Source organism: Procambarus clarkii, chromosome 69 (assembly GCF_040958095.1).
Source record: "Procambarus clarkii isolate CNS0578487 chromosome 69, FALCON_Pclarkii_2.0, whole genome shotgun sequence".
Taxonomy (NCBI): domain Eukaryota; kingdom Metazoa; phylum Arthropoda; class Malacostraca; order Decapoda; family Cambaridae; genus Procambarus; species Procambarus clarkii.
Genome location: NC_091218.1, coordinates 16,604,690 through 16,628,810, shown reverse-complemented (window position 1 = coordinate 16,628,810; position 24,121 = coordinate 16,604,690). Strand labels below are relative to the sequence as shown.

The 24,121-nt window shown below is 36.0% G+C and overlaps 1 protein-coding gene across 1 annotated transcript; it reads right to left on the bottom strand.

The window, feature by feature from the left end:
- Positions 1-329: 329 nt before the first annotated feature.
- Cul3 (cullin 3) lies at positions 330-23,955 on the bottom strand. Its single transcript, XM_045765188.2, has 14 exons — positions 23,601-23,955; positions 19,948-20,145; positions 16,370-16,555; positions 15,848-16,051; positions 11,129-11,308; positions 10,607-10,801; positions 10,157-10,333; positions 9,643-9,921; positions 8,672-8,850; positions 5,574-5,940; positions 4,803-4,972; positions 3,684-3,822; positions 2,370-2,497; positions 330-2,257 (listed from the first exon to the last, which is right to left on the bottom strand). The coding sequence occupies exons 1-14, from the start codon at positions 23,661-23,663 to the stop codon at positions 2,233-2,235; spliced, it is 2,490 nt and encodes an 829-aa protein (XP_045621144.1). The 5' UTR covers positions 23,664-23,955; the 3' UTR covers positions 330-2,232.
- Between the last annotated feature and the right edge of the window lie 166 nt (positions 23,956-24,121).

Genomic DNA, 24,121 nt, shown 5'->3' with positions numbered 1-24,121 from the left:
GCCAACCTTACAGCCTGGAACAGTTTCTTGTAATTTAACAACCAATGGACAGATGGTGCACTTCTCTACACCAGTCCATTTTTATCAGGCTTTTATATTTTGTTTGAGGGGGTACAACCTCCTGCAATTTCACTTTGAATGTCTTCATGAACATTACAAAATCACTAAATTTTTCCCCAAGAATTCCATTTAGTAGATACCTAAATACTCAAATTATCTAACAATCACTCAACATTTACTAGGTAGCATGTAACAAAATTTGCCAGCGATGTCAAAGCAGGGAGTAATCAGGCAACTCAAATGAGGATTGAGCATCAAACAGACCAGCCTCTTAGACATTCATTTAATGGAATAAATACATAACTCTTTTGAAACCTGTTTATATGTCCAATGGTAGCGAGTGTACAAAGGAGTCTGGGAGGAGAGACCAGGTAACAAAGTAGAATACCGCTACAGAAGACAGCATAGAAAAAAAATTATGCAAGACAGCAGGCAGATGGTTTCATCAACACCTTGGTACCAATTTTCAATCTTATTTTTCACACAGCCATCCCTCCCCATCCTCCAAGCTTCAGAAGAGGATTCTATTTAAATGCCATAAGCACCCATTACACTTACAGAAATAAATCATCGATTTTACAAAACGTACGGAAATTGAGAATATAAGCCTAAACCTTTCTCCAATGGACAGACACTTTATTTTAAACCAAAAAGACACTCATCTTGTTGTCTGGTGCAGATGTCGAGTCACTCTGTCATATCGAGCTGCAGAAATTAAAGGCAACTAGACTAGCTCATCACAGATGAGCATTTGTGAAGGAAGAATCCAGAGTATGGGCTGGAACTGCATATTTGAACTACATAAAATGACACTCAAGCTCATTAATACATAGGTGGCATTTCTCTCAAGGTGCTCGTTATTTTCCCGACTGGAACAAAATGACATATTACCGATTACAGCATTCAAAATAATCCAGAACCATATGGTGTAATTACTGTCATAAGAATTTGAAAAATGAGTCATTCCTAAAAAAATTACAATTAAAAATTAAAAAATACCTCCATGTATCTTTTGATGCTCCACTGAAGCATTAGAGAAAATTGTAATATTCAACTTTTACCACAAATGAAAATGCAAAAAGGTATTTGAGATTTCCACATTCACAAATACATATACACATGAAAAATCATTAAGTTCTCCTGGTGTAATATCAAATGCAGAAATAATTTGGATTTTGACATCACTGGATCAGTTTGAAAAAGAACAAAATCTCTGTATGAATAATTCATTAAAATATGTACTCATCACCTAGCCTGCCAACATCATCCCTCCAAACTGTAGAAGGCTAGTTATATTCAAAATTTATTGCATCTATTTTCCACAAATTTATAATTTGGTATAACTATTTTTAGGTCTGAGGGTAACAGTAACAAGGATGGCTATCACAGGTGTATTACTTCACTACCACCTATGAATTAATACCTCTGCCTGCAAGAAAGAGAAACTTATTAACACAAATGAGCAACAGAAGTCTTCTCCATCCAGAATTTACTTAAGTGAAATAGAAGAGAATGAAGATTAAGAGGATAACAAAATTTCAAGATGAAACAATTGCATCATTTATAAACTGTGGTAATAGCTCAGCAATGACCACACACGCAAGTTTGACTGCGCCGGGACCAAGCAGGTAAGCAGGTCATCACTCATATTACTTTTGTCCACTTCCAAAAGTTTCTAGGGCATTAATTGTCTCCAGGTTAATAACTACTTTTGAATGCTGACAAGTGACCTCATCATGCACCCAATTTCATCAATTAGAGAGATCCCCTTGACACTCTTTGTTAACAAAGAATATCACACTGTTTTTTTTTTTTGGGTCCAATCACTATTAAATGTTCCATACATTTCCACTGGTAACAATAGCTAGAAGCAGCAGCTAACAGTAACCTGCCACAGGATGTACCCAGCAATCTGAAAGTTTCTTATTCCAGGTCAATCTCGGCGCTCGTGGCAACAGTCAGAAGCTACGGCCGTACGTTTGCCGTTCCCGGCAATATGAGGGTGAAAAGAGCATCTGCAGAGAGAGCACATGGGAATGAGGAGAGCCGAGGTGGACTGGTTGATCCTCGGGCTTGCATAATCCTTTCCCACACCTTCACGGCCACACGTCCATATCTCTTATAAAGGAAGATTTCACAGCCTTGGCTATGCTCCAGTAAATAACCTACTCTTCACGCCACATATGAGTAGATTTTTCTGTAATAAAATCAAAACAAATATTACAAATTAATAAACCTTGAAAAAATACTAAAAATATAAGAATCATATATTTAAAGTACCTGTTTAGATTAAAATGTAATTTACTGACCTATCTTCTGGAGTGCGGGCCAAATATTCCCGCTCTATGAGGCTTTCAATTCTCTTCTTGATAAGTATTGGGGACGGTAAGAAGCGGGATTTTAGCTGATCTGTTACCTCAGCCACCAAGTTGTTATGCTGGGGAGAGGGGAGAGAGAGGAGGTGGTCATGCATAAACTAATTATTAAGAATGATTCTTATTAATACTGCTGTTTTATTTTGTCATCCGCAAAATTATGCATCATCTTGCCTTAATTATTTTGCAATTATTTTATGAAATGGCTTATCCAACATTTATTATTATTATTACAGCTTTATCCTAATTACTATGATTATGCACTGATTTTTTGCATTAAAATAGGTTCTGTATTATACATTATTATGACTAGCATTACAGTATTAGCATCAAGAAATATGTAATATCAACCCATCCTCTTAAAATGATAGTACTTACAGCAACTACTTGGCTGAATGTATAAAAATGAACTGTTGTACCCCAAAAAGTTAATGTTTCATATTAAATAACCCGAATGGCTTACTAAGAAAATGGAAAATTAAAGAACATAACCTAACTTAACCTGTCCAAGTAATTCTTGGCCTGATATATACTACAATATCTTAGACCTAATATCGTACACGTTATGTTTTGAGAAATGTTTTTACGTAATTCATTAAACCTGAATGCTTTAATGAACTAAAACACAATGATGATACATTTAATGATACATTAAAACAATGTTTTACTGAATTAAGTGTTAAGAAAACACAAAATGTTTTTTCATGTTTTAAGCCTTTTAATGCCTGCAACAAAATTTATAGTACAAAATATGAACATTGTTGGAGGCAACAGTTAAATTTTGTAAGTTTGACCAAATAGTTGCTATAAGTACTGCACTATCATTTTTGGAGAATGTGTTGTGTAATGTATAAGTATTTTGGAGAGTCAGATAATCTGATGAATTTACTAATCTACCGTCATTAATAATGAACTGATGAGTTACTGCAGGAGAGAGAGAGTGCTTGTGTATCTCTGATGCAATATACAGTGCACTTGTGTGGAATTATATACTGTCATGGACCAGTGCCTTTTTGTTATCTATAGCTGCATTATATTCAACTTTTTTTCTCTACAAGCTGATGCCTCCCCACACCATGAAAGTGAGAAATGTGGTAATGAATGAATGACACTAATAATGATCAATTTCTTGTTTCATCTTCATTGAATAATCATATTATATTACAAAATGACAATTAAAAATGCAAAAAAAGAGTTTCATTTTATCAAATTGTAGAAATACAATAAACTAGGATGAAGTTTACTAACCGTCATTCGCCGGCGGGCCTTCATGATCCTGACGATAGCAGCTTCGATCTCGTGTTTGCGATCCTCATCGACTTTACTTCGGGTCTCCTTTCTCTCTGGTTCACTCTCGCCCTTAGCTGCCACAGCTTGGATCTTAACTCTGAAAACAACTGCTGGTTACTAAATAAAATAACTCATTTATATTAGTCACACTATTCCTAAAATTCAAAGCAGAATATTATAATGACATTTACATTATTCTAGCTAATGCACGCACACATTTCAAGTGCTATTACTGTCTCCCTGGCAATTATCTGTATTTTGCCCTACAGATGTAAAAATGGTTTGCCCACTCACAATGTACTTCCATAGCACAAGATCATTCCAATAATTGTTACCCTGTGACCTAACTCTCACCTCCACCTCCCTGACATCACCCCTTTGACTTTAAATCTACTTTAACTGACAGCAAGGAATATCGAACCTCGGGATAAAATCTTGACCACGTGTCTCTTGATTTGGACAAAATCTGAATTATGGGATTAGGCTGTTGGGCTATTGAGGTATGATCAGCGGCCTATGATTACAAATATGCAAAGACTTGCAAAAATATGCAGAAATTGTGTGTTCTAAGTATTCCCACTATTTTAGAACTCTCTCCTGCTCTGAAACAAAGTGAGTACCAAGAAGTACTCAAGGCAGGATGGCACCAGTGATTTAAATAGTAAGACAACAAAACCAACTGAATATGCCAAAGTTGGAAACACAGGAATCAGAGAAATATAAATATTGACATGAAGTGACAGTGGTAACAGGTGCAATGAACATGAGCCAGAGGTAATGGAAAACACCACCATTTACAGCTTCAAGAAAACGTAGAAAAGTACAGAAACACCTGGAAGAATAAATGCACCAGGGACATTGGCCGAGGCAAAATTCTTGATCTAGATCTCACTTCCCGTAGACTAACACTAGCTAAGTGCTTATGAATTTAATAATATAGATATGTACAACACAGAGAAAACACAAATTCCAATTGGATTACTAATGAAGAATGCATTATAATCCATCTCAGAAAAGTTGCTGTCAGCAAATGTTGGATTTAGTTACATGCATTATACAACACGTTAGTGACTTTACCTGTACAATTTGGATGTGAAAGAATCATTAACAGTAAACTCATGAGAGGACTCCATTTCCTTAGTCTTTGGGGTCTTGAGCAAAACTCGTTGGGCTGGCTTGCCCAGCGCTAGCGATTGTAACGCTCGAACAAGGTCTCGGTCAGGGATGTCGGTTTCATTTTGTATTTCCTGTCAAAAGTAAAGCTCATCAATGTTTGATATAGTTGCCTTTTAAGGATGACAACATATTAAATATTTCTACTTACCTCATGAATTTAAATAGAAAGCAATTTCTGCTTCAGCTAAACTTGAACATAATGCTATAAAACATGTTGACTTACATTTATGTAACCTAAAATTACTCAACATAATTGATTCACATATTTCATTTATATTCTTTACTTGTCTTCAAAATTCAATGTCAGTTTGATACTCTTACTTGATTTACTCTTTATAATGCACTCATCTCCTCAAAATAATAGTGTGCTCACTTTCCATTGTTCTATTAGTAGGGTGTTTCAGTATTATTTACATTCTCAAGGACGAATGACAGTGGGTTAATTTTACGACAAGCATAATTATCCATAATCGGAAAATTGTTCAACTATAATGTTAAGACATATAGCGTTGGTGCTGTTAAATTAAATCTTCAGTATTTTCAGCTAACAGCACAAATTAATATAAATATATAAACAAATAAAACTACAAATTGGAGAAGAAAATGAAAAATATCTCAGTTGTCACTCAATCAACATTTTGTAATATTAAAGAGCACAATAAGTTTACAAACCTCGTATGTAAGTTTATCCCTGGTATTAAAGAGCATAAGGATGACCATTTGATACGTAGACACTTGAATAATGTGTTTCTTGGGGCCTGAGGGTTTTCCAGTCACCATAACTGACGATCCTGACGGTGTTGCTGCTATGGCATTTGTTGGAGTGGTTGTGCCAGGGAGGCTAGATGGCACTAAACCATTATTACTGATTGTGCCACCTACAGCTGACGAGGAAGAAGATATACCAGCAACACTGCTTACGGCATCTCCTGAGGCTACAGCTGCCACTGATGCTACTGACCCAACCACTACATTAGCTGTTGCACAAGCACTCTCTTCTTTTCTTGAGCCATGAAATACTGCATTAAGATCTGCCGACCTAGAAATTAAAATACAATTAATTTCACCGCATCAAACAATGTGCCCCACCAATCTATGAATGTGTTACTTTAGATATATCAACAATTAAACTAATTTTCCATTTATCAGTTCATTACATTTAAATATCTGACACACTAAAATAATAATGTTTGGTAAACAAATTATAAAAACTGAATGATAGATATAACTGACGATTTATATATTTTTTCTTACCGAAGACAAAATATTTCACGAATAGTGTATCATAAGAATATTACAAACAATTGTGTGTAGAAGTACTTTTTTTTTCACTGAATTTTCAAGAATTTTTCTCATTGGCTGTACACATGTCACAGCACCAATTTTCACAAGCCAATGGATGGTTTGAAAGATTTTCTTTTGCTAGTTTAAGCTGCCATTTCAGTGTAACAGAACTTGTGTCCATTTTCTTTTCTTACACTTAAGCCTTTTTTCCTATATTTCCACCGTACAAAGTCTATTACCAGAAACACACACAGACATGAAAACATCAGCAGCACAAGTGAAACCACATTTATAAAAACAGCTTTTAAGAACCACAACAAATCATTCAGGTAACACAACACACAAATGAGACAAATATTAAAATATTAACCAGTAGCATGAAACCAGAACACAACTCTATTTTTGTTGTTTAAATAAAATCAAGCGATTCCGACCCTGTTTCCAAGTCAGTATCTACCCGGGTCTTTTCTATTTACGTAATCTTCTCATGTTTGTATCCATTGTTTTGAGTTATGCATTGTGCTGATGTATTAAAAACCTTGTTTATACCTGTTTATCCATTTATATAAGTCACTCATATCCTTTACACTTCATCTCTTACTCGAGTGAATGTAAATTAATCTTGTTTAACACTTTCGCCCGGGCATGACGCAGCATTGCGTCATCTGTTTACTGTCGGTAATGCCGGGGATGACGCAGCATTGCGTCATCCACTTTAAATAATCGCCAAAAATCAGGTTTTTATCCAATTTTTTGGGGACTGGTTTTAAAATGCGCGCCGATGTCGCGCTGCTGTCTACACAGCTCCCCCCTCCCCTCCCGGGGAGGGGGGAGCTGTGTAGACAGCAGTGCAGCGACGTGTGACATCATGCTCGTTTCTTATAGGGGGAGTTCTATCCAATTCACTTGTTCGGCTTTTGGTTGCAATATTTTCACCAGAACAGGGGTTTGTTTTGAGATGCTTACCTTTCTGGGTGCCTGACCTGGTCAATGGCAGACATAGAATGCCCCAACCACATGGGGGTGTCTATAGGCCATTGCTCCCCATGCCTCTCTGAGGGGGCCAGGTTCTGGCTTGTGGTCCCCGGTAGGCCCACAGAACTCCATACATGACTGATGTCAAAGTCTGACATTAGCATATCAGCCTAGTAAGCTCCGGGGAGCTGAAGGGGCTCCCCCCAGAAAAAATTCAAAGTCCCAGGTTCTGCCAGTTATGACTGATTAATTTGTTAGCCAATTTAATTCTATCTTCACATAGTTAGGGACGGGTATGCATTCTCAAGGATGTAGAGGTTATAACAAAATCAGATAATAAACAAAGAAAAAATCTTCCATAAAAAAAAAAAAAAAATTGGACATTGGTGAAAGTAACTGGTATTACTATTGGACAATGTATTTGTATAATATATAACAAAATAGAGCATAGTAACATACATACTCATTTGTGTTATTGTGTATTACTCAGCAATGTTATAAAGGCACCACCTGCATATCCACTTTGTGGATATGCTGCTGGTGCATATCTTAACTACTTCTATATCTTCTAACTGCTATTCTTTGTGCATTCGGACAGGCGCTTGCATCTCTTTATTACTGCATTATCCCTCAGTTCCAGTTACTAGGAGCCATTCTCTGTATCAACAAAATGTTCTTTTTAAAAAAAAATTGGTCTAAAATCCATTTCTGAAAATATTGGGAAGAAACTTTCACGACACTGAAGGCAATAAATTGGAGATTTGTTTAACATTTAATATTAATTTTCACATAATTCAAATATATATTTGCTCAGCCCCAGCTTATACCCCCAGTTACAGCCCAGGCTGCAGCAGTGTAAGGGTTAATCAATTGATTCCACTACAGCAAAATAAAGAAAAAAGAAAATACCTTATTATGATCTAACAGCCCGGTTACCTTGAGATGGTTTCGGGACTTAGTGTCCCCGTGGCCCGGTCCTCGACCAGGCCTCCTCAGCTGGCCATAAGCCATAAAGCCTCCTCATAATGACCATAAGCCATATAGCCTCCTCATTAAGGCCATAAGCCATATAGCCTCCTCATTAAGGTCATAAGCCATATAGCCTCCTCATTAAGGCCATAAGCCATATAGCCTCCTCATTATGGCCATAAGCCATATAGCCTCCTCATTATGGCCATAAGCCATATAGCCTCCTCATTATGACCATAAGCCATATAGCCTCCTCATTATAGCCATAAGCCATATAGCCTCCTCATTATAACCATAAGCCATATAGCCTCCTCATTATAACCATAAGCCATATAGCCTCCTCATTATAGCCATAAGCCATATAGCCTCCTCATTATAGCCATAAGCCATATAGCCTCCTCATTATAACCATAAGCCATACAGCCTCCTCATTATAGCCATAAGCCAAAATTCTTCATAGAAACAAACCTGATTTTTGTAATATAAATATAAAGCCTGTATTAGTAAATACTAAAAGTACTTGAAAACAAGGAAAAACAAACCCCAACTGTGGTTGAAGAGTAAGTTGTCTGCCACTGTGCTTGTTGAGGTAGAATCTCCGGAAGGCCTCAAAGGCACTCCTGGGAGCCATGGGAACATTGGCTTTTAGATTAGCTGACTGTGTGGGCCAGTACCCAGTTGTTAAAACTCGTACATAGATGTCAACGCCACATAAATTTGTCTGTTGAAATCAGAGCAATTAATAAGTCATACAAGAAACTAAGGATTTTTTTATCATAGTTGATAAAGAGATATCTCTGACCCCAGTTCCAGACAATACAATATTATAAATATTCTTAAAACAAATAATTATCATGTCCCACCTGCCACAAATTTTTTTGTTGCATCCAAAATATGCTATATATTGTTTTGTTATACCCAAACTTAGTATAATATTGCAAATACAACACACACACACTTGTACTCAATAACAAGAAGCACTGAAAAAGTGCGGTTATAATTTTTTTTTTTTTTGGTGGTAAAGGCCTGTCCAATATCTACCAAAGTTGTAAATATGTTAAAATAATTAGGTATACTTAGCATTCAACTCTGAATATTGGAAATTAATCTTACAATGGAGCGAGAGCTTCTATGCAGTAACAAAAATAATCCTCTATCAATTGAGTTAATAGAAAACCCACACAGTGGAACCAGTCATTCTGGATAGATTCAAAGAAAAACATGTTATGAAAGTACAAGCCTATGTAGCCTAAAACTATTAAATGACAAACTTTTATACCTAAATTATAATTATTATTATTTACTTTGGTTCACAATAAAAATCGCTTCTTACACTGATTCCCAAGAAAGAATATGTTTAAGAACAGCGGTGTAATATACCTCAAACTGTTCAATTTGTATATATAAATGTGGTTATGAAAGAAGTCGTCAACTTTAGACTGAAAGCTTCAGAAAGTCTATAACAAAGAAAAAGCCATGAAATTAATTTAACAAGAGACTTCACAATCCCTACCCCAGCACTATTGACGCGTTGTTTAAACTCCTCGTTAATGGTATTGGAAATCGTTACGTCCTTGAACATGCCCTCAAGCTTGGAAGTGAACTGACATCCACATTCAGTTTTAAGTTTGGAGATCATTGTTTTCTCAGAGTCCTCCGAGACCGACTTTTGTAGTAGAAGACGTTTGGCCAGATGCTGCTTGTAGTAACGCTCGAATACATCCTTCTCTTGTAAGAAACGGAACAGCACCATTGTCTTGTCTAATACCACCTCAATTTCTGCTTCAGTCATCTACAAAATAAGAATCATTAATAATCAATATCACTGTAAATAAAAATGCCATATAATTTAAGTCTAAGTACAAACATTGATTCAATATGAATTAACTTCAAGTATTAGCAGGGATGCATCCCCAAATACAAAGTGACCAATGTGTAGTATTTAGTTAAGGTTCACATAGGAATAACTGAATGCATTTCAGAATCAAACAACTTATTCACAAAAAAATTAATGCAAAAGAACTTACTCCTTTAACACCTTTCTTGAGTTTGTCATCAATAAACAATGACAAGTACTCTGGCGATTTATTGTTTAGATTGAGGAAGTATTCGAAGTCAGCTGCAATCATTTGTTTGAATATTTTGTCATTGTTGAAAGAGTTGTGGAGGAAGTGGTCAAATCGGTCCTTAAGGTCCAATAAATTCTGTAAACATTGGAATAAATTCTTATACCTGTATATGCAAGACAAAATTTAACAAAGCTTATATAACATCAACTAGTGTATAGTATAACATGTTTTGTAGGCAGTACAAGTGATATACTTTCAGTAGATGAATTGAATAGAAAAGTACAAATTGAAAAATTTATTTTTAACAAATGATTGTGGTAATGCAAATATTAAAATATTTAAAGGTGGCTATCCACTTTTAAAGTTTTAAGTTATACACCACAATGATGGGTAAAAATATTCACTAACCTGTACAAATGTTATAGCATTCTTGCCTCCTTCTTCTTCCGCTACAAGAGCTTTACCCTGTTCTCTAAGATGTTGAGACACACATTCTGCTACTGCTCGTAAGCCATCGGACACTCGTGACATTAGCTTATACATACATGCCAAATCTTCAGTCTTGTTATTCTTGAGCATATGAACAACTCCAGAATTTTCCATCTGTTTCAACAAAAAGCAATCATTCCTGAACTGTTTTAAGGCCTAAAAGTCTCATAAATCCATATACCAAAAATTTTCTTATATGTATTTGTCATTTAATTTTAAGTAAACAAGACTTTTAATATTATTTTAAACAAATAAATTTTATAATCTACTGTGTATTTCAATATTTAAAGCACAACCAATGATGAACATATGAACCGAGGTTGTACCATCATCTCTTCCAACAGAATCTCAATATACACACGAATTTAACAATCTTATGCTAGTCAATGCACTCAAGGAAGACAAATTTTTCAACAAATATCCAAAACACTGCATCCATACCTCCACAATAGTCTTCATATGTTTCTTGATCAATTCTTCCTCTACAACCTCCACAATGCGCCTTTCCGTAGACTCATCAAGATAATGCTTTGCTCGCTCCGCCTCCTCCATTATTCGAGCTTCTACTCTCTTGATATATACCGATGCACTGTTCTCAGCTAAAAACTTTTGACTTTCCATCTGCATGATCATAAAATAAAAAATACACAAGTAAAATCCACAGAACACTAGAATATTAGAGATATGACATACAATGTAATATACAGTACACAAATCTCTCTAAATGTAATCATATTTAAAAACAAATAAAAAAACCTGTAAATATTGTTATGAGTATTTTATGATGCAGTATATCCAACAAGGATTATGCCCTCCCTCCCTTCCCTCTAAAAACAAGAGTAAAAAGAAAATGGAATTAAAAATTATACTGGAAAAAAAATGGAAGTAAAAAATTATACATTGAAGCATCAATATATGGGGATTTGAAAATGATTCAAATTCCAAAATCCATAATGATTGTAAAATATACATTTTTCGAAACTGCAAATTTACCCTAAATCCAGAACAGCTGGTTAGCTTTCGGTACTGTTCCCTGGCCCTGCAGAATGGTTGTCCTGATCTGCCATTGGTAACAGTGTGACCCAGAGCATTTTATTGCTATGTCCAGCACATTTTTGTTCTCAAATTAAATTCTCACAGGAAAACATTGACCCGAGAAGTCTGTAGTGGTGTAGATGGTGCAAAGCACAGCATATTTTACTTGAAATACTGCAAAATCTTTAAATTGTAATGCCAATTGTGAGTTTACCAGTGGAGCTGTGCGAGGAGCGCAGTGTGGGTTTCGCAAACATTTATCACGTGAAGAGGCAACATGAAAAGCTCTTGCTCTTTTTCACAGAAAATGAGTAGCAAAGTTACTGCAAAGAGGAAAAGAATAAAGAATACTAGGTTCAGAAATCGTGACAAGGATACTGTAAATAATTTCAGCAACCACAGTGAAGGTGTCCCTATTTCTGGGCTGATTCCCATGGAACATGCCAAACAGTTTAAAATTATTGAACTATTAATGAACCATGAAAGTATACTGTATGATATTAAGCAAATTTAAGCACAATATAATTATTACATAATTTGTTAATACTAGTTTTTAATACTCAAATTATGTTAAAAACAAATATCAGATAAATAGCACTGATACGAGTTTTGCCATATTTGTGTGAGTACTACTACTGCACAAAAGAGCAAATGGAGAAAGGGCATGCTAGGAGTGTCATCTTCATCTACTACTAGCCAAAACAGCTGCTGGGAAAAATATCAAGAGAGATTTTTGCAACCAAAGGGTTTGGTAAAGTGGGAAAGGTACGAGGATAGGAAGGCTGGAAATTTAGGGCGAGGTAGGTGGATGATGGAATGGATAACGACGTTCTCTTAGTTTTTATTAAATTACCACACTGTAATATTATCCTTCGATGAGCATTTTGTCAGCAATTCTTGAGTAAATTCTGTGTTTACCTAGTTGCTTATCAAGTTATGTCTACAGGGAGTAACATCCATTTCTATCATCCCGACCTTACAGCCACTGTGCCTGGTTCATTTATAACCCCCGATATTCCAGTACTGTACTGTCATACTAGCTCTTGAACCCACTAAGGATTTGTCCTTCACCAGGAAAAAGACTCAGACTTGTTTCCTATTATCATGAACAGGAAGCCTGTATTTAGGCTTATCAAGGTCCCCTTGAGAAAACTACTAACCTTCTTATAGAGGCAATTCACAAGAATTGTCAAACTCATGGGTACCTATCTACTGCTAGGTGAACAAAAGCATCAGGTGAAAGAAAGCCTGCAAAAATCGTCTTTATCCTGCTCAGGGACTGTCTGCAACACTAGACTGAGAACCGATTATGCAGAACACCGAGTTGCAGGAGCCATTATGGCACTACAGGCATTTCACTTTTTCTGCCAGCATGGACAGTTTTCTTACAAATTTAAACTTTATATGATTTGGTAAGTGAAACATGCTTTCATTTTGCAGTACTCTCATTACTACTGGATAACAATATCCCAAGAAAAAACTAGAGCATTTCAATAAAATGCTCTGGATAACAGTGAATTAATGAAGTGTATCCTTCCATGGTGTAGCCCTGAATGGAAGTGTAATGGTCTGTGTTCAGACTAACCTTCTTCCTTCTCCCCTTATCTTGAGGTTATCGAGATGATTTCGGGGCTTTAGCGTCCCAGTCCTCAACCAGGTTTCCTTTTTGTTACACACCCCCAGGAAGCAGCCCGTAGCAGCTGTCTAACTCCCAGGTACCTATTTACTGCTAGGTAACAGAGGCATCAGGGTGAAAGAAACATTTTGCCCAGTTGTCCCCGCCTCCACCGGGGATCGAACCCAGAACCTCAGGACTACGAATCCGAGGCGCTGTCCACCCAGCTGTCAAGCTGGTTGAACCTTCCCCATGTTTGCAGTCTCCCTTCTCCTCCTTCCTTGGTCATTCTTCCCCTCCCTCCCCCTCCCCCCTCTGTTGGCCTCTTCCTGTCATAAACGGTGAAGTCAAAAGTTCCCTTAGGCAAGTGGGACAGTCTCAGGCCACTTGCCGCCTCCTGCCTCAACCCCCCTATTCCTTAATCTTCGTCATCAGTCCTCTTTCCAATCCCTCTTCCCTCTCTCTCTGTCCTCTCTATAGCCATTGACAAATTAAGGGCCAATAAACTCAGCCAGTATCATATTTCCTCCTGCTCTGGGTCCTGGGGTAGTGAGATTTCTGTCAAGAGAAACAGAACCTGAAGTACACAGGCCCAGAGCCTAGTCAGGGAGGCCTAGGTGGGTGGAGCTAGTCAGGACATTGACCTAGAGCAAGACTTTAAATTCATTGGCTTGAGTCTTGAGAGGCAGGGCTTATCTGAGCCTAGGAACTTTAGAGTGGGTGGAGCTTGTTTTCTACTGATAGCTTGTTAAGAATATATTCGTTAGTGTGTCTTGGGGAGTAACAGGGAAAAGGTCCCCATCAGGGCCAGAGAGGAGCCACTCAACATCCGGTGGCCAGTTTTTGCAGGAATAAGGTAATGTCTGTCTGAATTTCTGGTACATCAAAGTAATTGCACAAAGGGTGATGTTGCCTCTTAGGGATAATTAGAGTAGGATATATTTCCAATTTGGTATAAATATACGGATCATTCCTAAATAAAGTGATTATTAATGTAATTTGTGTTTAGTTATCTGTTCCCCTTTTATTAATACCGAGTCATTTTTATATGTGGTATTCTCGTGTGGTATTGGAAGCCCCTATATTCTCACTAAGTAAAGATTTACATTTTAATCTCCATGCGTTTATTATCAAGATTCATATGCCCTTGAGTTTCATGATTATTGATTTCTGTCCTTCCTGAATGATCAGTAATCTAAACACATTCATTTCAAGGAGGTGGTGGCAGTGTACATTTAAGTTTTTATTCATTATTTTAAAATTAATAAACCCTTCATTTGTTGCTCCCCCCCCCCCCATTTAATATTTCAGATTTAATATTAGTTGGTAGGTCAGTGAGGGTCACAGTGATCTCTGCAAGCGGTGTTAAGCTTGGGGAATTGAGTGAGGAAGGGGAAGAGGAAAGGACGGGTTATTACAGAAGCACTACAGAAACTAACCAGCTGTTTCAGATTTCAGGTTCTATCTTTAGTTTTGTTATATAACTTAAACAGTATTTTGAAAACTCATTGGATTATGAATATTTTTGGACCTGCTTTTCTATCTTTAAGGTGCAATATTCAACTTTTTTATTCAAACATCAAATAAGACCGAGTTAATGTGAAAAGTTCCTTTTAAAGCATAATCATTTAGCTATGCCCTAAAGATTCCCTATGTCCCTGGACAGGATTATGCAGTCAGGCAGGAAGACACACCAACATCACAGGGAATATCTTAAAATAGTCCCCTGCAGTATTATAATATGAGCAAGGAATCACTGGAGAATATTCAACTCAGCTCAGAATAATTGATAAGAAGTCAATTCATAACTCAAAAGCCCTATGGAAGCAGTCTTGACATCCCAGGTGGCTGTCAAACAAAAGCTCTTAGCAACATCTAGCAAGTCTGCTTGACCATCTATACATCTAAAATATATGCCGAGACTAGTACTAGATATACAAGAGATGAGCCGAGATGAGATAAAGAAAACTCAATCTAATGGCAATAAGAGAGGACCAGAAACAATATGATCACCACATATAAGATACCGAAAGGAACAAGCAAAGTAAAGAGTGTGTCTTTTTGAGTGTGGGGGGATGGGGAGCAAAATAGAAGTTAGAATTACAAATGAGCAAGAGCACTGTAAGAAAATACTAGTATGCAGGGGTGACATAATTTAAATGAGTTTGAGGCAGAGCATGAAGCAGCTACCATTCATAGCTTCAAGAGCATGGATGACAGGAAGGTACATAAGCACCGGGAACAATAACCAGGCTAGGCTCTCACCCTAGGTCTCACCCCCCCTTCAGAGTCTCACCTCTTTCAGGGTCTCACCCCCTTTAGGCACATGTGTCAAAGCCCCTCTGTAGAATTATCCATACAATATCTTACATTTTCTCAATGCTAAGCTATGAGCTGTTATAAAATACTCAAATTAAAGCAGATACATAAATAGCAATACCTTTCTTTACCCTCACTGTATCTGCTACATTTTGTCCAATTTATCTTTAAACCACTTTGGGAAAACTTACCCTATAAAACTCAGCAGACTGAGCAAGGAAGGGTCTTTCAAAATCTTCTTCATATACAGCCCGCGACTCGATGCCTAATACTATAAGCATTTGAGCTGCATTTTTAATTGCTAGTCTGTCCACTACTTCACCTCTGCGCTCCCTCATAACCATATCAAGAAGTGTTTCTCGTAGATGATCTCTTATGCAACCATATCGGACAACCTGCAATATACCATATATATTTTATATTATGTTCACATCTTAATTTTCAGTTATATTTAGAAAAAGAATTTGAATACAGTATTTGTATCTAAACAAATTATATAGAAAATAGAAGTGTACAGTGTATTTACTGTAGAGTACACCCATTACAAAGAATACTAACAAACACTGTCAGACACTAAAGATATGCATGAAAATTAAATATTTAAATTTCTATGTCAAACTTTGTAACAAATTAATTACGATTCATCTTCAACAGATTTTCCAATATACAGTACAGTGTGAAAGAACCTAAAAGATACAGTAACAAAAAATTACCTGATCCCTAAAAATTATTAGCCCTAAGTTGTAGACATTGTCGACATTATTCTGTTGAACATAGACTCGATCCATGTACATTAGGATGTCCCTGATCATCACCATAGATGTTTGGTGGTCATTCCATGCATGATTTAAAGTTTGGAGAAAGTTGTTTTGTAAGGAAGCCAGTACATCTGTTCGTACCTGTCAAGCATAGATACACATTAATACTGTACAAAACCAAAAATTAAGTATATATAATGAGAAGCAAAGGATTACTTAATTTCAATACTACTACACACACACACAAAATCCCTGCATTTAATGTAATGAAACACCTCTTTCTGGTAGTTCTCAGAATCTCCCTGAATCTAATTAACCATGGAAATTGAAAACTCAGGACATTACATGAATTACCTACATAGGAAGTATTATACCCATACTTCAGTCCATCTTCCTAAAATGACATTACCCTACTTATAGCAACTATTTCGTGGAAAGTACCAATATGTAGTGATAGACCACCAAAGAGTTGATGTTTGTATTAAACTTGACTAAATGGGAAATGTTTCTAACTGCAACATAGATATAGAATTTACCCTAACCTCTCCCAGCAATACTAGATCCAATGTATGCTACCTTAGGCATAATATACTACAAGTATGTGCTATACTAGCCCTAGGAATGTTTTAGGGGCCGGATTCTGAACAAATATTTGAAAAATATGAAATATAGTATAAATGTTAAACAAATTTCCAATTATTTCACATTCGTGTCATAAAGGTTTCATCCCAATATGTTAAAAATTAATTTTATACGATTTAAAAAAAATTGATAAGGAGATCAGCTCCTATTAACTGGAACTGAAAGATAATGCAGTACTAAAGAGATCCAAGCACCTATCTGACCCACAAAGAAGAATAGTAGTAAGGTGGGTTCCACAAAGTAGATATACAGCTGGTGCCTTTATAGCATTGCTAAGTAATACATAGTAACACAAATAATAATGAGTATGGTATTATGCTGTATAGTATAAATACATTGCCAATGCCAATATCTGTTACTTCCACTAATGTAAAAAAAAAAAAAAAGAAGGAAGGGGTTCTTTTTTTCCCTTCTCCTTCGTTTATAATCTGATTTAGTTGCAGCTTCTAGATCTTGGAGGATGCATACCCGTGTGAGGTTAGAACAACACTGTCAACAAATAAATCAGCCACGGGTAGCAGAACTTTAACTTTGATTTGTTTCTGGGCCGATTTTTTCACACACAGTGGTACCTCGGATTACTAGCCCAATTTGTTCGGAAAATTTGAATCGGTTCACAAACTTAGCATCGGGATACGAGTTTGTTGACACACGTACAGCCGACTTAGCGCATAGTGGCACGACGATCGCACCTCAGTTTACCAGTGCCTCGTGCCCAGTGACTATCCCACTTGAATTCTTTGCAAGGATTTACAGTTTTTTGTCAGATTTTTGGTTATTTGAACATAAATGTTGTTAATATATATCTCGCCATGAGTCCCAAGAAAGCCAGAGGTAAGGTTCAACCTAAGAAAATAGTCGTGAGTAGAGGCAGTAGAGGATGTCCCTTCCTCATTAAGAAAATGAGTGAAGTATGGGAAGAACTGCAAAGTTTTGTTGAAAAAACTCACCCAGATAAAGCAGTAGCAGGCCATTGCATTGACCTTTTAAATGACAATGTGATGTCTCACTACAGACAAGTGTTAATTAAAATGTATGGAAAAAACAAGTGTACTTAGATTCTCAGCAAGACAAGCAAGCAGCGAACCACAACCAGGACCTAGTGGTATGCAGGCAAAACGTGCCAGAGTGCACACACCAGAGAAGTCCTCACTGCCTGATGTTATAATGAAAAGGGACTCCCCTTCCAAACAGTAACACCTCTCCTCCTCACCATCTTCCATACGCCAACAGGAGTCATCAGCAAAGGTAAGTAATAATTTGAACACACTTTTGTAGTGAAGATTTGGGTGAATTGGGTATAAAATTTACATTGAAGTTTTTGAGGAGTCAGGAACGGATTAATTCATTTCCCATCATTTCTTGTAGGGATATTAGCTTCGGTTTACGAACCATCTGCAGGAACGGATTAAATTTGTAAACTGAGGTACCCCTGTATTTCAAACTACAGTATTTTCTTTGTTTTTATGTTTTATTGGTGATTGGGGACCATATTAGGCCAAAATGACTTATATAAAATATGCATATGTATCTCCTAAATCATTATAATTACCCCTATATTTTTTTTTGAGGGGTTATTTTTTTTTTACTTCATTTCAACACACATTGATCTACAACTTTCACATATTCAAGTACGAATGCCAAGCAATGTTTATTAAAACATACAAGACAATTTATAAATTAGAAGAACTCTATTCACTGTCATAAACTTCACCTTCATTTTCTCAGGAAACTAGATTTTTAACTTTAAAAAATCATTCTAAATTCAGTTTCTGATCGATTATCATAATTTTCACATATTTTGTAAAGTGGTTTGTTCTACAATCTCTATGTTACGTTTTGCCCATAAACCCAAAAACATTGGAGTTATACATTGTTGCATCTAGTTTTAACGTTTATTTTGAAGGGCACATAGCAAAACTTATTTACATCAATCTATACTCTCAAACTATATTCAAAACCATAGAAAATGAAGCTCATATTGCTAATCTGACACCATAATGATAAATAATACAATTTGTGATTTTTTTTTTTTTTTTAGAGATTTATTGAAAATTGGCATTTTGTATTTTTTGTCTGTGTTCCTATTATTTTTTTGAGGTGCATGTTAGGATGGTGATCCATTAGGAAAAGTTGGAACATTTATCAAGTTAATTAAGCAAACAATTTTGGAGTGTTTGAGGTGGGTCAAAATGGCCCCTTCTGGCCCATTAAGTTTGGTTTTTAGGTTGATTTTTTCAGACTCTATATAATATTAAAACTACAAAGAGAACTTTTTGGCAATCCCTCACTACATATTGGTAAATTGACTAAATAATTAATATAAGCACTATCATTTCAGGAGTATGGGTCACCATATTTACATCATTTGTATAAAAATAAATAATCACATTTATTACTTAAAAATTTACTATAATGCTACTCAAACAAAACACACCTTGCATGCAGTATGCATATATAAAAAACACTAATTTATTTATTTTTCTAATCTTGCCCATGTATAGATAAGGTTGTATAAATTTTATCATCACTTATCGAACTGTCGTATTCTGAATTAAAATAATGTGGAAATGACAAACTTAGCTTGTATTGGCATAGAAAAACTAAAGAACTAATGATGACCAAAACAACCAAAATTTACAGATTTTTGTACTACAGACTTCAGCATTAGCCAACTATTTTCAGCAAGCTTTTCCTGCAGATTTTGCTTATTGTAGTATCCTGCCCTCCACAATATTTTATGTCCCACAGCATCTTTAAATATACGTACTTAACTGTGTACTGTAGTACTGCATCGGCAGGTTATAATGTGTTAAAAGTATTACACAGAAATAAAAAAAAAAAGTAGAAATAAATATAGTAATGCTTTATTTTCCAATAATCAAGTTTACCTTGTTTTCCAAATGTTGTGTAACAACATCCCTGAGGCCCGAGTATAGTCTCTCCCCATGCTTGTGTAAAACCATGGTGTAAGCATTTCGGTACAGCTCCTCAAAACTGAGGCCACTGTTGTTTTTCTTCTGGATCTCTTGGATGGCATTTTTGAGCAGTTGCCAGATGCTCTCCACATACCGTTCATCCATAGTCATCTGTAAATGCAGGTAATTAAGCTTGGTATAAGACTATTAGAAATAAGAAAAGGAGTTCCTGAAGAATTTTTCTTGAAATAATACAAAATATTGTGTACAAAATATTGACTTTAATCTAATGTATATTTCTATATTTAGTAAATGTTTTATAAGTATTTTTTTACTGTATAAAACCAGTCATCATAACTTTTAAAGACTACAAATCCAGTACCACAATAGATTTCAATGTACAATCAGCACTTCATTTGCATGGTAATAGACAAAGTTAATTCAGTGAAATGCAGAAAGTACTTTTGTACCAATTTCAAAGTACACACGTGACTTATGTTAAATCATGGCTTAATGTCAGTTATCGGATGATCTGAGAGTCTACCAAATTCTCGGCAGATTATCAGATTCCCATACACATCAAACTTCTTGTTTTATAAAGTACTGTATTTGGAATGTATTCTTACATTATTCCATATCCCAGGCATTCTGGACTTCATTATCTATCTCATTTATAACCAGAAATTGTAGGGAGCATTAAATATCAAAGTTGAAATATGGGTTTTATTGCAATAAAGTGTGTAGAAGTCTAATTTTGGAGTCTTTGGAGTGTTCAGTAACCCAACTTTTCCATATAAAGTACATCACCTTTAAGTTTAATGTGCAAAAATTTTATGTTACATGTTTAACAGCAATGTAAAACCCCCACAAACCAAGGATTACCTGAACTATACCTACTGAAATATTAAATAGAATGTTATAGACTAATCTGAGTGACTTCAAAAGCTGAACAATTTAATTATAAACAAATTATTGTTCTATACTCTGTGAACATATTCATGTAAGCAACTGGAAATGCAGAGTTGGAGACTAATACTTGACACAAATGAATCAACAATAAAAATTACCAATTCTATACACCAAAACACAGATTTAAAATTCTTCTTTTAATCACCAATTCATTATCATTATCATCTCTGAGCCATTTTTCACTTTCACTAGGAGGAGAGGCATTAGCTCAAAAGATATAGGAAAGCAAACAGAAGACGACAACATTCAATCTACTGTTAATTTAATTACTCCAGCAGCTTTCCTGTGAACAAAACACGACAATGTTCTTTGCATGCTTCTTGCTACTATTCATTTTTTTTTATAATTAGCATCTTTGTAAATACAGAAGTAGCATTTAACTAAATAAAAAATTGCCACCCCCACCTGTGAGCAAAAAAGAGCAATGAAGACTACCATATCTGGTAATATCAGATCTTAATGTTCAGTGGTTTTTTCAGAAACAAGCCACCAAACACTGCAGTAGCCAATGCCCGTGTCTAACCAGGGGCAGCACCGATGACCTGCTTCTGACCTCTATAACTACATGTTATATAGGTCAGAAGCAATATAATCTAATGCACAAAAGCTCTAAGATTTTAAGACATCTTGCATTACTAAACTAATCAATTTCAAAATAAAAAACAAAAATACCAATTATAATAATATAAGTAGGAAATAGAGCAAGAAAAATTATTGTTATTGATGTAAAAATATAAGAAGGAATATAGTACTTAAGTTTGTGGAAGTTCTGGTACCAAGTATTCCAGGAAATTGTATACAGTACTGTATATCTAATTTGTAGTGCAATAGCTTAAAGAGCTAATATAATCCCTACAAATATGTGTACTACATTGTTTTGCATTGATTGGGTGATGAGGTAGCATAGGCTCTATGGGGAAGATACCCAAGGGAAAGGTATGTTGTGTTGATTTAGGGGCGACGACGATCGTGGGATCGGATGCGCCCACAAGGGAAAGGTATACAATTATCAATGTAATTTCAGTACAGTACTGTTTATATTGAATTTGGCAGTTTTTGCTTTACTGCTATCACTATGCTATGTATGTTCTATTTTTTGTATTAATACAAATAATAATGTCCCAATTATGAACAATAGCCACTCCACAAGTGCTGGATGTCAGATACAGTAGTACAGGTATTGGGTTCAGCCTTCCTTACTTTGGAAAATTGAGAGAAAACAATAATAGACTATTGTAAACATTGTAAAGATCATGTGTGTGATTTTTGTGCCATCTTCAAGCTAAAAGCATAGGTTATTCTCTATTAGAAGTTACATATACAAGAGTTCTTTCATTCTTGTAATCACTCATTCATATTCAGATCTATATTCATATTCAGATATATTCAGATTACTCCACTAGTAAACATAGCATTTCGGGCAGGTTCTTAATCATAATTTCCTCGGAATATGACCCGCCAAATCGTTTAATAACCAGGTATCCATTCACTGCTGGGTGAACGAGGCTACAGATAAGGATTGGCACCCGGTCAATTTTCCCGGGCCAGGATACACACCCAGGCCAAAATGCTAGCGAAGCGCCGGGTGAGTGCTTTACCACCGTGCCACAGGGACTGCTATGAATGTAATGCATGCTATAGAATTTTTTTTATTATTATTTTCTACCACAGACGTGGCCACCCATTTATGTTATAGAATGGTGGTGGTGTTTTAAATTCAGCTACTCAGAACAAACGTTCAAAGTAGCACGAGCTATGGTGAGCCTGTAGTGAACTTTGCACTACAGAATGTAATACAATCTTGTACTGCAATAGTGCAAAGCCTTATGGGCTTATCAAAAGTTTGCTGGTGAACTTAGTAAATTTCTGTACCATTTACAACAAAATTTATTTCCAAGAAAATTATGTAACAGTACAGTACTATATATTCAAATTAAATTGACTAGGCTATAACAAAAGTTGCAAATCAGGTTTCATTTAGATACTGTACTTTAAATTTGAGTTCAAATAGCTAATTTGTGGACCAAGTTTACATGAACTCTGATACACTTTATTACTTGATTACTGTCTTTCCACATGAAACCTTCAGGAGTTCTTTAATAATTTCAAAATATAGTGAGGAGGTAAGTGTCTCATTATATTAGGTAAGGGCTTCCTAGATCACAACCCAGGCATTCATAATATTGACATTTAAACACCTTATACTTGACATGTGCACACTGACAGTCTCAGGTTAATGATGGAGAACAGTACATATTTTGTGCAATATTAAAGTATTCCCCCAAAAAACAATATAATTTAATGATTTGGCAAAAATGGCACTTTTCACACCATGAAAACATCCTTTTAAACATTCCCAAAATACTACAAATTAAATATATGTTATAGATATATCTTAATCTATATACTGACCATAGTAATCACTAATATATTCAAATAACTGTTGTATACAGTAGCATGGCAGTGAGTCACACATGTTCTAGGCCTGTCCAGTCATTATTACAACACTCTACACCTCCCACTCCTGTGTATGACTAACAAGTGTAACAGAATTAGGCCCAAAACCATTTTCAAAACACAGGCCTATGGTAAATGTGAGGAGGAGCGCTGAGGTAAACACCACACCACACACCTCAAGCAAGGCCTAAGATACTCACCGGAAATGCGCGAATGCGCATTTTCTGATGGTCTTTTTTGTTTCCTGTTTTTATGGAACTCATATTCAAGATCTTTCGGTCACTTAATTTCAAAATGCACTGAATCCTTGACACTTCCTTCCCGAAATTCTTGGGTGTTCATCAAAACATTTCTTTAATGGCCTCTAATCAAAATACACTGCATTATTATATTTATTCGCATATTTGCTTCGCGTAGAAGAGTGCTCCAGTTCAAAGCGAGTGTTGAGTCATGGTGGTGGAGTATCCGGTAGGGAGACATGCAGGGTGTCAGCTCCACCAGCGCTGGCTAGGGCGACGGACAATGGTCGGCCATCATTGTTGATACACCACTTTCACACTACGCACCATAAACTAGTCCACATTTTATTGTTTATCTCGCTCCACGAGGCCCATGCCACGCTATATGCTCGCTCCGCCGATAGTTAAGTGTTTATTCTATCTTTGGGGGTCTGTTACGCGTTGGATATTGTATTGGTGGGTGTTATATGAAGCAGCGGAGG

Excerpts from the sequence above, each read along its gene's own strand:
- Cul3 (XM_045765188.2), bottom strand. The coding sequence starts at position 23,663 with ATGAGTTCCATAAAAACAGGAAACAAAAAAGACCATCAGAAAATGCGC. Across the intron at positions 11,309-15,847 it reads AGTCTGCTGAGTTTTATAGG|ATGGAAAGTCAAAAGTTTTT; the intron begins GTAAGTTTTCCC and ends ATGATCATGCAG. Across the intron at positions 4,973-5,573 it reads GGGATAAACTTACATACGAG|GAAATACAAAATGAAACCGA; the intron begins GTTTGTAAACTT and ends TACTTTTGACAG.